Here is a 15,602-nt window from a genome sequence, read left to right as displayed (position 1 = left end):
GGGACTTGAACTCAAGTCTTCCAGATCTGGACACCAGCTGTCTATCCACCTATGTATCTACACATTAGGTGCTAAATAAATATTTGTGGATTGATTCAATCTATCTCATCACCATCCACTGCAATCCCTTTCCTCCATAAAGGCAGGGACCTCATCTTTTCTCCACTTTGTGTCTCCCTCCAGCTTCCAGTGCATCAGCAGCCATTTAAATGTGTTTGTAGGTAGAGGTCAGCTAAAAAAATAATAGGAGGGTTGGGGAGGATGCTTGAGGACAGGCATATAAAGCCTAGAACCTGGTTTCTTTATCATTCTATCATCAATCATAAGAATGATCTAGATGTGGATAAGTTGCTCAGACCTCCTTAAGGGCCAGCACCATTCTTGTTAGTAGCTATAATGGCAATGATGATGATGATGATGATGATGATGATGATGACAAAGACTAGTAATTTATATGATACTTTATGAATATTATCTCATTTTTTTTCTCACAGTGCTGAAAGATTGTGATGTTACCATCTCCATTTTACAGATAAGGAAACTGAGGCAAACAGGGTGAAGTGACTTGCTCAGAATCTCACAGCTAGTATAAGTGTCTGTGGCTGAACGTGAACTTGGGTCCAGTCCTCTAGCCACTGCTGTCTCTCACCAGCACCACCAGCAGAACTGGTAAGAACCCAACCCTTCATCCCTCAGGGTCTTTCTTTCCATTACACTATAATACATTAGCACGAGATTAGAAACTAGCAGTAATCCACAGACTACTCCCTGAAGGGGAACTGTACCTTCTTCCTTTTTGGCCTTTTCTTCAAATTCACTTCGGTCCATAAGTTTGATGAATAAGAAGGACTTCAGCTTTGCTTCATGATCATAAATGCGTTCCAGCTCCCTAAATTCCATTTTGTACTGGAAGATGTCTTTTTCCCGTCGTTCCTTCATGGCTTCTATTCGAGCCATTGCTTCTTGCCTAGAAAGAGAGAAATGCAAAGCTGGGGACCTCAGCAACTTTCCTCCATCTTATCTCCATTGGAAACTACAGTAGCTCTCCTCATCCCTGTCTTCCTCTAGAAGAAAGAAATCTCCTTCCGACTGATCAGAGACACCCACCTTTGTCCTTGGTGAATGTTAGTTCTTCTAAACCAGAAAATCAAGAAGCTTCAGAAGCTCCCTATTGCCTCTAGGATAAAATGACAACTCCTTTGTTTGGCCTGTAAAAAGCCCTTCCCAGCTATCTTTGCAGAATGATTTTATCTCCATCTCATATTCTGGGTTTCAGCCAATAGACTTACTTGCTAATCTCCATACATGACATCTCTCATTTCCATGTCTTTGTACCTCCTGTCTAGAATCTCTGATGAAGTGATCTGTTTGTCTCTTATTTGGATCTTCTTCCCACATCTCTCTTTAAATCCCTGGTTAATAGTTAATAATAGCCAGAATTTATATATCCCTTTAGGGATTTAAAAATACATGAGTTAATTAATTTGATCTTTACAAAACAACCCTGTGAGGTAAAATACTATCATTATTCTCATTTTATAGATGAGGAAACTGAGGCTGAAAGTGTTGAATGAAATGACTTTTGTAGGATCACAGAGATAGCAAATATCTGAGACAGGATTTTAACTAGTCTTCCCAATTCCCAAATCTTCTATCCATCCATTGTACCACCTAAGTTGCCACAAAGACTCTAACTCAGATATTACCAGCTTATACATAAAGCCATTCCTGATTTTTCTCCCAAAGCCCCAGATGGATTATTAGTCCTCTTCATATTTACCCTGGAAAATTATTTTTACATCTAGAGTACCATATAAAGCTGTAAATATAAAACACTATTTTTGGTAGAGAATATTTCCTTTAAATGGTTTCTTATGCTGATGAAATTACAGATTTCATTCCTATCTTATATGTTCTATATTTATTAACTTTTTAGATAGGATGGAGTTAGGAAAAACCTGGGTTGGTATTCTGCCCCAGACTTTTACCAGCTGAGTGATCCTTTCTAAGTCATTTTGTTTATCATTTTCAGCCTCAGTTTCCTCATCTGCAAAATGGAGATGAAAATAGCACCTATCTCACAGAACTATTATGAGTATCAAATGAAGATAACCTATCAAAAGCACTTTGCCAACTATAGAGGGCTATAAATTAGCTATTATTACATTGTATCTGGAATATAAGTTCCTTGGGGGCAAGAATTTCATTTTTGTCTTCACATCCTAAGGGCTTATGCACTTATGCATGTTGTATGATGATACAAAGGAGGCCTCAAAAATGGTTAAATTGGATTGGATTGTTTGGCTTTGTTTTGAATTGCAATTCTCTGAAATGTTTTGCTTCATGGTGGTTGACATGGTGTCGTTGACAAGGGTATATGAGAAGACAATGAGCTCTTATTCCCACCACAGAAACATTTCATTCAATGCTCTATCAGTCTTAGAGAGTCCAAGAAAAGAACCAAAGAATATCAGATTAGAAAATCTTATCAATTCTCACCACTCCATTTTACACATAAATAAACATGGATCCAGAGTGCTGAAAAGATCTTCCCTAAACCCTAAGAGTCAAGTTAGGACCAAGGCCCCCACTTAACTTTTTTTCATTTACAAAAATGTCCTTTGCAAAATAGTCTTGATGTTATCATATCTTAACAGGAATGTAATAGAATCGATTACTCCCAAATTTATTTCAGTACTCACTGGAACCAGTCAAGATTTGTTCAGAATTTTAAAAATATCTTGATTAGTAACTAATACAATTCAATAAGTATTTATTAAGTAACTACTATGTACTGGGCATTCTCTTCCAGATTTTGGCTATACAAAAATAAAGTGGAAGTTTCTTCCCATAAAGGGCTTACATTCTATTGGGGAGAAAAATATATATACAAAAATAAGGGAGCATTTCCATCTCTCTGAGTATGTCAAAATCCCATCAGTTGATCATATCATAGAAGGAGAAAAGACTTAAAAATGGAGGTAGTATAAAAATATCATTGTTTAGAAAAGGGTGTTATAAATTGAGGTCATTAAAATTAAGAGAAGATGGGAGCAATAGAAGTAAGAGGGTAGTAAATGGAAAATGGGAAGATGTCACTCTCTTCTCATAACTAGAAAAGGGAGGGATAAAATGAGAGAATAATAAAAGCAACTAAAAGAATTTGAGGTTGACAGGATAATAGGAGGATTATTACATCTCTTTCCATGTTTGTTGGAAGGAGACCTGGATCAGATTTGCGTAATCATAACAAACCACAGGAACAAAGTGCTGACAGAAAACAGGGAAGAAAAAAACAACATAAAGAATTTAATGGAAAAAAATACAGGCTTAAACAACTATGATTATAAATGTAAATGGACCAAATTCCCCAACTAAAAAAAAGTGATGACATTGATTTTAAAAAAACCCTAAACATGTACAATATACATAAAAAGTATATGAAATGTAGACACAGTGAAAATAAGGAGGCAGAACTAATTCTATTATTTTTCAGTCCAAACTCAGACCTTAGCCCATGTCTCTTCCCAGTAGCCCATAAACTTTTCTATTGGGAAATGACACGATACTTTCTAGCTTTCATGGTTGAAATGGAAGAAGCTGTTGATATCTCTTCTCCCACATTTGGTAGGGCTTCTTAGTGAGGGTTCAGATCTTAGTAAGAAGACACTTTGCTAGTCTGTTAACAAGGTAACATTTGCCATTCCTTGTGGAGGATTCAGTCAGACTATTTCTGTCATAACACCAAGTCACTTACAAGGCAAGTTTCTTCTATACTGTTTCTGTATCCTAAATCCAAAGTACCTCAAGTTATCCAGACTTGACAGACAATGGAGAATTCCTAACCTCCTAAACTTATAGCCGAGCTCCTTTAAGAAAAAAACAAAGACAAGAGCTCCGACATTGTGAAATAGCTAATGATGAGAAAAATGCCATACAGGGAGCATATGTCTCTCACTCAAGGTGGCTGCAGCAAATTTTTGAATTTGATTCCATGCTCAACTTGAGAAGTAGATAGAGAATAATGATGATTATCCCCATTTGACAGAAAAGAAAAATGAGGAATTATAAGACTAATGGAATGGCTCAAGACCCCTTTGTAAGAAAGGAAGACTGAAAACCATATATATAACCCAGTGGCTACCCCACTACTTTTCTCCTTTCTTTTTTAAACAACAAATAGCAATAATTATAAGTGGTTTTAAAGTATTTCTTCATTTTAAGTAAGTTCCATTAGACAGAGTTCAGACCTAATATAATATATGATATATTTATAATAAATATATAATTAAATAATCTCTGATTGGTTTGAATTTTCAGGTGATAGATATGATCCCATGTTGGCTAACTACTCATGTGACCATGGACAAATCACTTGACTTCCTTGTCCTCAGTTTCTTTATCAATAAATAAGAAAGTTGGACCAAATGATGAGTCTGAGTGACTTGCCCTAGGGCCACATAGGGACTAACTATCAGAGGTGGTGGGATGTGAACATTAAAGGTGCCCTTTCCATGAAGTACTCTAATTCTAAATTCAAAAAAGGTACAAGTTGAGAGAACCAAGCTCCAGAAACTGGCAGCCCAGTGGAGTCTAGGAAGCCCTAAATAGCCAAATAAATAGTCTAAATATTTATTAAGACCTCCTATACAGCAACACACTTAGAGTCAGGAAGCTTGATTTCAAATACTTCTTCTGACACTAACTATGACCCTAGCCAAGTCACTAATCTCTCAGTGTTGCAAGGTGATTCTCTAGGATCTCTATATGCCTTGATGGAAGGAGTTCCCATATCAAGACCTCTCTGTACTGACAAAATCACAGACTCTTCTCATATATGAATAAGTTCTAGAAATGTACGGAGCCCAAGAGTCTCTAAAATATTTTTTAAAAGGACCATATTTTCGTAGACTTATTGCTAGAAGAGATCTCAGAAGAAATCTAATCCAACTCCTTCATTTTAGTGATGAAGGACCTGAGACCTAGAATGGTTAATTGTCCTGTTCAAGATCACACAAATAGCAACAAAATCTGGATTTGAACTATAGCACAGACTATTTCTAGAACCCAAAATTAGGTATTGCCAAAACAATAAAAAGTAGGAACTCATAAGCTTGGTCACCAGATTCACTCTCTTCTGCATTGCAGGCTTCCAGCATAAATGAATTGGTGGATGGATGGATAGATAGATAGATAGATAGATAGATAATTAAGTGGTAAGAGAAAGGCAGAGAGAGAGAGAGAGAGAGAGAGAGAGAGAGAGAGAGAGAGAGAGAGAGAGAGAGAAAGAGAGAGAGAGAGAGAGAGGAAAGATAGGATCATAGGATCATGAGATCATGAGTTCTCATTTTTGGCATTAGAAGTATAGAGGGGCATTTTTCTCCTTTGCAAACATATCTCTTATCTTTCCATAGAACTCTATGGAGTTCTACTAGATTCTCTTTCTAGAAGTCCTTTGTCCTAAAGTCAACTTTCCCTCTCAAAAAACAAACGTTGATTTATAGGCAACACAAATCTTTCCACATAGAAGAGATACAACCTCTCTAGCCAAGATGGAGATAGATTTTTTTCCTCTCAGTCCCAAGAGGGATACCAGATTTTCAATCAAGCCCCCAAAGTCCTCCCAGTCTGCCCTTTTCCCTTCCCTGCCTACCGCTGGTTGTAAGCTTGTGTAGACTGCTCAATGGCTACATTCATCGTTTTCTTCTGCATCATAAGCCGCCGATGGAGACGCTGGTAGACATGATCATATGCTGCCTTCTCAAACCGCAGATCCTCTATGGTATGCCGGTACTTGGAATTGGTGGTTAGCATTTTGTCAAAGTGGACAGTGACCTACCCAAGAGACTACCTGTCAGGGTTTAGTGGGAAAAGGAAGAGACAGCTCTGCATGGAAACGTAATATGTGCTTCTCAAATATCAAAATAAAAATTTTAAATCAAGAGAAGATCTGAGACCATCTGCTCTAACTCATTTGTTTTACAAAGGGAGAAACTGAGGACCAGAAATAGAAAGGATTTGCCCAAAGTCATCTAGAAGTAAGCAGCACAGCTGGGTTTTGAACCCAGTTTCTCTGCCTCCCAAACTAGGGCTCTTTTCCTTATCAAGCTAGCTTTTCTGCAAGAAGTTTCCCTTTTGGAAATGGATCTGGGATCTCATGGTCACTCTGTCATAAAAAGTGTTATGGTCTCTCTGATCATGCCATGGCTCCATCCTTGGAATTCCAGAAATCCCCAGTGGCCATCCACCCCGAACTGAAATAGACTCTCCTTTCCATCCCACCCCATCTTGGGGCAGACTAATCTACATGGTGACATCTCCCATCACGGGAAAGTGTTTCCTATTTTTGCCCCAAACTAGCCTCTTGGTAACTTTCACCTATAGCTGTTAGTTTTAACTTGGTGGAGAGAAGAAGCAGAATGAGTTTAATCCCTTCTTTCACATGCTAACTTTTGTGGAGCCCTCATATCCCCATTCATCAATCTACCCAGACCCCTCACCATTTATTTTCTAAGTTAAACAACACTACTTCCTTCTATGGACCTTCCATGTGGAGTGATTCTGAATCCATTCCTCATTCTCATTGTCTTTCTTTAGACATATTTTAACTTATCAATGTCTTTTTTTTCAAGTGTGGTGCCAAACAGCTCATTCCCTATGCCAATGAACAGGAGAAGGGGTGCTGTTCAGGCAGGATTGGGGCTTTATTTTTAGGGGCCAGAACCATGATTAAATCAGTATAGGGAGTTCCAGGGAGAAAGTTCACCCAACTATTGCAGACTGGCTCCTACTCGGAAGTTTAAAAGCTTAGAGAATTGTCTGAGGCATTAAGAAGGTTGAATTATTTGCCCAGGGTCACACAGTCAATGTGTGAAGAACACTCTCTCTCTCCCTCTCTCTCCCTCTCTTTCCCTTCCTTCCTTCTTCCCTCTCTCCCTCCTTCCCTGCCTTCCCCTCCACCTCTCTCTACCTTTGGTCCAAAGAGATGCATTTTAAGCCAGATATAAGACTGGAAAATGATAAGAACACTATTTAGTGGGAATTCAGGAATTTCCTTTTATGCATCACCCTTTAGAGACCACCAATGTGGGATGAAAGTCTACAGAGAAAGTCTTTTCCCTACAGAGCATTAAGATTCAACTCCAGGCCCCCCAAAATTAATAGCCCAGTGTATATTTCCATGAACCCCTCTCTCTTCCCCAAGAAGTCCCTTGAAAGTTGATTTCCCTAAGTACTTTAAGAGTTCACAACCCTGTAAGTGGGGAGAATAAGTAGGATCACCCAAATTTTACAAATGAATGAAATGAGACTCAAACTGGTCAGAAGATCATGGGAACCCAGATCTAGAGCTGGGACTCCAGAAGTCATAGTCTATAGCTTTTATAGGTCCCTGTTGACTCAAGGACTTGACCAAAGTCGTAGATAGTAACTATCAGAGAAAGAATTTGAACTCAGGTCCTCTAGCTCTTTTCCTATTATATCCCATTATTTCCATTGCAGGGGGAAAGGGTGGTTTGGGTAGTGAGGTCAATTATGTCACTTACCAGATTTAAATGGGTCTCCAGAATAGAAATTTGCTTTTGTAACTTCTGGGGGCTTTGGGTTTCCTGTTTTTTCATCCAGATTCGTTTTTGTTCCAAGATTTTGTTTTCTATGTCCATTATCTTAGAGAGCCGGTGGAGGGGAAGAGAAAGGAAGAAAAAAAGCCAGCTGTATTGATGCCCACACAAATTTTGCCCACCTTTTTCTTTGATACTTAGCAACCCATGTTTTATTTCCCATGATAATGACCCATAATGGAGTGACTCCTCCCTCACTAGTGTAGATCCCCAAAAGTCTAGATGACTTTTAAGAGCTGCCATGTCAGAAAAATATACTGTATCACCCTATAGCTCCCAGAAAACCTGGTAATAAATCTCCTTAAATCTTGGTGTGCTGATCCTTGGACAGCTCACATACATACACACACAATCAATCAACAACAATCAAAGTATTGGCAGTAATAATAATAATAATTATATTGGGCACTTCCATAATGCTTTGATGTTTATAAAACACTTTTCATGCATTATTTTCTTTGACCCTTACAACAACCCTATGAATGTTATTAGCACTGTACATATGAGGAAGCTGAGGCTGTGGACAATAAAATGTCTTGTCTAGGGTTATACAGCTAGTAGGTATCTGAGATGAGATTTGAACCAGGATCTTCTTGACTGAGTCCAACACTCCATCTGCTGTGACTTAAGCTGCCTCTGAGCATTTATTATGTTCCAAGCATGGCATGGCAGATAGAAGGAGTTTGAATTACAGAAATTCTTTGTTCTAAAAAAGTCCAAGGAAGGAAGGGAGAGAGAGATAGAGACAGACAGACAGAGGAAAGGAGGGAAAAAAGGAGGGAAGAGGAAGGAAGGAAGAAAGGAAGGAAGGAAGGAAGGAAGGAAGGAAGGAAGGAAGGAAGGAAGGAAGGAAGGAAGGAAGGAAGGAAGGAAGGGAGGGAGAAGAAAAGGCAGATGAGGAGGAGGAACTAGTGCTCAGGAGAGAGACTAAGCCTGGAAATACAAAGGAAATCAATCATTTATTTAGAGATGATAACTAAGTCCAGGTGATAAGGAAGGAAAGGAGGGAGGGAGGAAAGGAAGAAGGGAGGAAGGAAGGAAATAGTATCAAGAGAGTGGAGATACAATGACAAGAAATCAGCCAGTCCTTACTCTCATAGAGAAAATTGCATAGGCCACATCATATTGTAAACAAGGAATTACATAGGAACATGTCATCAAAAAGATACCAAATGAGAAAATAATGGGGAAAAAATGGTGACATGTTCATGTACTGAGAACTCAAGAAACCAATAAAACCTGTGGGCCCCATGGCACCCAGGCCACATCAAGGAAACTTGTAGAAGGCCCCCCAGCATCAGGTAGATACATCTTGTGAAGAAATCATAGGAGATGTGATTTGCTTGGGTCACGGGAGATAACTTTGAAATGATGATTACAGATCCATTGTACTCAAGGAATCTTGTTTCTACATCTTATTTCCTCCCATCGATTATAATTATCAATAATAATAGTTAGAATTTATATAGCCCTTACCAGATACTATGCCAAGCATTTTATAAATATCTAATTTGACTTTCAAACAACCATGAGATGTGAGTGTTATTATCTCACTTTACAAATGAGGAAACTGAGGCAGACATAATGTGATTTGCCCAGGGTCACACAAATATCAAATATCTGAAGGCCCAAAGTTCTAATTAATTTTGCATTTAGTTCATGACTAAAAATAATCCCTGGCATCAAGGGTAATCTAGTGACCAGACAAAATGTGAATAACTAGATACATACAGAATATGTACGGAGTAGAAAGAAGGTTATCCCAGAAGGAAAGCAATAGTAGCAGGGAAGAGGGGAAGGGCCCCTTGTAGAAGATGGAATTAGAGCTAAGTCTTAAAGGAAGCCAGAAAGGGGAGGTGAGGGGAGAGAGCATTTCAGGTAAGGGTCACAGCCAGTGCAAAAACATGGAGTCAGGAGATGAACGGTCCTGTTTGAGGAACAGCAAGGAGTTCACAGGAGCTTATCATACATAGAGTGTATGAATGTGTACTTGGGAATAACATATACAAAAATAGGAAGGATAGGAAGAGGCCAGATGGTCAAGGACCTCAAATGCCAAAAGAGGATTATATTTAATCCTACAGGTATTAGGTCAATGCTGAGTGAGTAGGGCAGTGACATGGTCAGACCTTACTTTAGAAAAAGTATTTTGATGTGAAATATGGATCTGAGTAGGGAGAGTCAAGACAGGAAGATGAGTCAGCAGACTATTGCAATAGTGGAAGCACACGGTGATGAGAGCCTGTATCAGGGTAGCAAAGCTGCCACTACTTCTTACACTTCCCAGGGGAGTGAGGAGAACATTTAGGAGAGATGTGCTCAAGATAGGAATGGTGAGGTTTGGCAACAGATTAGGTAGGTGGGGTGCATGTGAGTGCAAAGAAAAGAAGAGAAGAGAAGAGAAGAGAAGAGAAAAGAAAAGAAAAGAAAAGAAAAGAAAAGAAAAGAAAAGAAAAGAAAAAAAAAAATAAAGCCAAGGTTGCAAGCCCAAGTGACTAAGAGGATAATTGTACCTTAATGGCAATAGAAAAGTTAGAAAGAGAGAAGGTTGGGGGCTGAGAAGCAGAAAATTGGGAGGAATGTAGATAATGGATTTTGTTTTAAACATGTTGATTTTGAGATGCCTACAGAGCATCTGGAAGATGTTGAAAAGGCTGCTGATGATGAGGGGCTAGAGCTCAGGAGAGAGAATAAGCCTGGAAATACAAAGGAAATCAATCATCTACTTTGAGATGATAACTAAATCCAGGTGATAAGGTGACAGGAAACGGAGTGATGAGATTACCAAGCAAGATAATATAGGAGGAGAAGAAAAAAAAAGGGTCCAGGGCAGAACCTTGGGGAGCATCCACAATTAGCCGAAGGGATCTGGATGAAGATCCAGCAAAGGAGAATGAGAAGTGATCAAACAGGTAGGAGAACCAGGATAGGAAATACAAAAATAGAGAGAGGAGATAGATTATTATAAACAGTGTCAAAAGCTACTAAGAGGTAAAGAAGAGTGAGAAAAAGCCATTTGATCTGGCGAATAAGAGATCCTTGGAAACTTTGGAGGGAGTAGAAGGATGAAGTGGAAAGCCATGTTGCAGAGGATTTAGAAGAGAGTGAGAAGAAAGTGGAGGCCCCAATTATGAACAAGTTTCCAAGGAGTTTAGCCTCAAGGGGGAGAACAGATATATAAGACAATGGCCATGGGGCAATGATCAGGTCAAGAGAAGTTTTGTTTTGTTTTGTTTTTAAGATGGCAGAAATGTCTATAGAGATGGAGAAAGGAACTGGTAGATAGATACTGAAGAACAAAGAGAGAGTGGGAATGATTGAGAGACTATTTGTTGATGAAAATGAAAGAGAGTGGGATCATGAATGCATGTGAAGGAGTTTTCCTTGGCAAGGAGAAAAATCACCCCTTTATCGTAGCCAGGACTAAAAGAGAAGATGGTGGCAGATGTCTAAGTGATTCAAGATGAGTAGGAGGAGAGAAGAGCTAGCTCTTGATGAAAGACAGCAATTTTTTTCAGTAAAGTGTAAGGTGAAGTCCTCAGCCTAGAGGGTGGAGGGTGGGTGGAATACTTGAGGGGAGACAAAAAGGTTTGGAATAGACTGTGTGGATTGGAATAGTGAATTAAATTGGAACGAGTAAGAGCGTTGGCTTGCCTCAGCGAAGGCTGAGCTGATGATATGTAACATGTTTTTGGATGGACATAATCTACACAGTTTTTATCACTTTATTCAGCAGCAAACAAAGGCAAAGGAGAGGCAGATGGCAACAGTAACCCTGGGATGAGTTTTGTGAAGGTGTGATAGGAAATATAAGACACTGTAGTAAAAATTCCAGGCTCAAAGATCTACAAAAAGGAAGGACATTCAAGGTCATCTAGCCAACCCCCTGCCTTCTTATTTTAGAGGTGAGGAAATTAAGTCCCAAAGAGGTGAAGGGACTACGTAGTCAACCACCCAACTAGCAAACAACTATGTACATACAAGGTACAGATAAATAAGAAATAATCAACAGACAGAAGGCACTAGAATTAAGAAAGTTTTGAAGCATCTTAACTGGAGAAGATGGGATTTAGCTGGGACTTGAAGGAAGCCAGGGAGACTGAAAAGAAAGGGTCAGATAGAAAAGGAGGGAGGCATTGAAGTCCCCAAAACCTAAAGAGTAGAGAGTATCAGATAGGAGAGAATGATCAACAATGTCAAAGAGAATGGAGACTAAGGAAAGGCTTTTGGATCAGGGAATGAAGAGATCATTGGTAACTTTGGAGAGAACAGTTTGGTGGAATGATGAGGTCAGAAGCCAGACTGTGGCAGACAGTGGCAAGAGTGGAATTTGAACTCAGATCCTTTTCCTTCGAGTCCAGCATCTTTTCCACAGGTATCCTGGGGCATAAAGATGAGTGACGGAGGAGATCAGCAATGGTGGGAAGGGGCTCATTCACAGAATCAAAAAAATGAGATCCTAGATTTAAAAAGTAAAGAAAGAGCACGAAGGAGAATATTAAATCATAAGGGAGAGTATACTTTCCTAAATTACATGTAGTCATGTGGCTAATTGGGAGATTATAGTAACTGGATTAGGATAGAGTAATTCAAGTTTATACTCAGTTGTAAGAGACTGCCGCTCACCTAAATCCAATTTATACTAGGAGGAAGATTTCCCCTCCTGCCTCCTCAATGTGTGGTCATTCTTCCTCTGCCTGAAGATTTCTAATGAAAGGCTTATGGAGAAGCAACATAATAGGAAAAGAATAGGGAAGGGGACAGCCCAACACGACTGTTGTTTAAACAAATTCAACCCCAAATCGATTCAACAAACATTCACTCAGAGCCAGCCACTGGGCTCCAGGTTTGGAGTATGAAGATTATAAATGTTATTTTTTGTCATCAAAGATACAAGGGAAGGGGGGAGACACTCAAAGTGCTCAGAGGATGTTTGAGGATGGAAGCTTTAGAGATAATCAGGAAAAGCATTAGAGAGATGAGCTGAGTCTTAAAGGATAAGAACAGTACAAACTTCAGAATGTTCATTCCTCCATTATAATATGAGCCTAAGACGTCACTTCCATCCGTTATACAACTTCTCTCTTCTCTCACCCCCATCTCTCTGTCTCTATTTGTCTCTGTCTCTGTCTCTCTCTCTCTGTCTCTCTCTGTCTCTCTGTCTCTGTCTCTCCTCTCTCTGTCTGTCTCTGTCTTCTCTTTGTCTCTGTCTCTCTTCTCTCCCTCTTTGACTCACTCTGTCTCTGTCTCTGTCCATCTTTGTCTCTCTGTCTCTGTCTCTCTCTTCTCTCTGTCTCTGTCTTCTCTTTGTCTCTCTCTCTTTTCTCCCTCTTTGACTCTCTCTGTTTCTCTCTGTCCATCTTTCTCTGTCTCGGTCTCTTTGTTTCTGTTTCTCTCTGCCTATCTCTATGTGTATCTGTCTCTGTCTTCTCTCTGTATCTTTGTCTCTGTCTTTCTGATTTTGTCTCATTATAGGATCATAGATTTAGAGCTGGAAGGGATCTTGGAAACCTTCTAGTCCAACCCCTATTTTACAGAAAAGGAAACAAGTCTAAGGAGGCTAAGTGACTTGTCCAAGAACACATAAATATCAGTAGTCAAGTAGTCAGAGGAAAGATTTGAACCCAGGACCTCAGACACCAGAGCCATTGCTCCTCCATCTATGTCAATTTCTTTCTGTCCTCAACTATAAAATGGAGCCAGGATTCACTATTTGGGGAAAAAAACCTGCTGGGAAAACTGGGACAGTGGTATTAAAAATAAATAAATTTAGACCAACACGTCACACTATATACCAAGATAAGCTCCAAATGGATGTGTGACCCAGATACAAAGGATCACATCATAAAAAAATTAGAGAAACATGGAAAAAAAATGACCTCTTGGATCTTTCCAGACAAGGGATAGAGAGGATCAGAGAAGATAAAGTAGATAATTTTTATTACACAAAAGTAGCAAGATTTTGTGTATAAAATTCAAATAAAGCTATGATCAAAAGGAAAACAACTAGAAAAAAATCTTTGCAGCTAGCTTTTCTAATAAATGCCTTATTTTATTCATATATGTATACATATATATGTGTATGAATACAAACATATGCATAAATATGAAATTGATTCAAATTTATAAGAATAAAAGCTGATCCCCAATTGATAATGTGTAAGGATATGAACAGACAATTTTTAAGGGACAAAAACAAAGCTATCTTTAGAAATGGGAAAAACTGCTCCAAATCTCTAATAATTAAAAAAACACAAGTTAAAGCAATTCAGAGATTCTACCTCACACTCAACAGACTGGCAAAGATGACAAATGTTGGAGAGGCTGCGGAAAATTAGGCCCTTTGCTGCACTGCTGGTGGACCTGGGAATGGGTATAACCATTGTGAAAGTAATTTGGATTTCTACACAAAAAGTTGCTAAATTAGAAATAGGCTTTGACGAAACTATATTACGTGTAAGTGTAAAAATATTTATAGCAGTTCTTTTTGTGGTGGAAAAAAACTGGAAACTAAAAGGAATCTGACATTTGAGGAATGGCTAAATAAAATATCCTAAATGAATGTGATTGTTATTTTTTAAAAAATGGTGAAGGGGATGTTTTGTTTTTGGTTTTTTTTGCTGAGGAAAATGGGTTTAAGACTTGCCCAGGGTCACACAGCCAGGAAGTGTTAAGTGTCTGAGATCAGATTTGAACTCGGGTCCTCCTGACTTCAGGACTAGTGCTCTATCCACTGCCCCTGGAAATGATTTTTTAAAAAGACAAAAATACATGGGAATACACACATACTGAATAAACTGAACCTGAGAACAATATAAACTATGCTAAGTTCTGGTATAACATGACATATACATTCCCCCAAAATATAACATGAGATAATATTAGTTAACAAAAACCACAGGGCCTAAGAGGGAGAAATGGAGGTAGAAGCACAATACTCCAAAACTCAGCCAGTGATACTTTAAAAAAAAAAAAAAAAAAGATTGGAATCTAATTAAAATAGTAGCCATTTTATATATGTTTACTGGTCAAGAAATATAGTAATTCAGCAGAAAATAATGGCTGCATCTGTGGCCTTGGGCTGCTGCTCCCAGGTTCTCAGAAGGGCTGAGCTTGGAAAGTTTCTCAGAGTTGGGCAGGCCACAGCTCTGAGTCTTAGGGCAAAGGCCATGGTGAAAGGAAATGTGATACAATACAACCCTCCTGCCCATAATCCTCATGGTACCAGATGACATAGGATAAAAATGATGTTTCATCTTGACAAAGACCTAAAGGTTGTGGAAGCAGGTTTCAGAAGGGAAGCAGCTTGTGAGTCAAATTGTGCTATTTTCTGTGTTCTCGTTGTTTCTTGAATAAGAAATTGCTCATGAGCAAACTTGAAGTTTGGAATTATGTTGCATTGGAACAAATTCTCATTTTCAAAACAAGTGTTATAGCAGAACTGGTTTAACGTCAATATTACTTAAAAATGAACAATTTGGAGAACATATGTATGTTAAAGAATAAAATGAGCAAATCAGGAGAACAATTTATACAGTGATAACAGCATTGTAAAAAACAGTTATTGTTAAAACAAGTCTATTTCTACTTTACCACATCCCTCCTCTGACACTGCCCCCCCCCAACCTAGTGCACCGCTTTATCCCCTCATACCTGCATTACTGCAACAGCTGCTGCATTTGCCTCAGGTCTCTCCCCAGTCCTGTCCAACCTCCCTGATATGATTTTTCCTAAAATACATTCCCTTCTTCAATAAACTGCTGTGGCTCCCTATCACCTCCAGGAGCAAATTCAAAGCCCTTCATAACCTTCCCTCTCCTACCTTTCCAGCTTTCTCACACTTTATTCCCTACCATGTATTCTTCTATTCCATGACCAGCCTCTGGCTGTTTCACTAATAGGACTCTCTAATTCTAGGCTCCAGGCATTCTCTCTGGTTGAACCCCATAATAAGAACTCTCTCCTTCCTCAATTCATGTTATG

At 38.9% G+C, this 15,602-nt stretch overlaps 1 protein-coding gene across 4 annotated transcripts in view; it reads right to left on the bottom strand.

The window, feature by feature from the left end:
- The window catches only part of CCDC63 (coiled-coil domain containing 63), a 57,242-nt gene that overhangs the window by 14,260 nt on the left and 27,380 nt on the right, over positions 1 to 15,602 (bottom strand). For all 4 annotated transcript variants that reach the window (XM_031948578.1, XM_031948579.1, XM_031948577.1 and 1 more), the window contains exons 5-7: positions 7,545 to 7,664; positions 5,654 to 5,835; positions 786 to 967 (exon numbers count right to left, since the gene is read on the bottom strand). In XM_031948578.1, coding sequence (XP_031804438.1) covers positions 786 to 967; positions 5,654 to 5,835; positions 7,545 to 7,664 — 484 coding nt within the window. The remainder of the gene's footprint in view (positions 1 to 785; positions 968 to 5,653; positions 5,836 to 7,544; positions 7,665 to 15,602) is intronic.

This window comes from Sarcophilus harrisii, chromosome 1, assembly GCF_902635505.1.
Source record: "Sarcophilus harrisii chromosome 1, mSarHar1.11, whole genome shotgun sequence".
NCBI classification, from domain to species: Eukaryota; Metazoa; Chordata; class Mammalia; order Dasyuromorphia; family Dasyuridae; genus Sarcophilus; species Sarcophilus harrisii.
The sequence above is the reverse complement of the archived record's forward strand: the minus strand, read 5'-3'. Positions and strand labels throughout refer to the sequence as shown.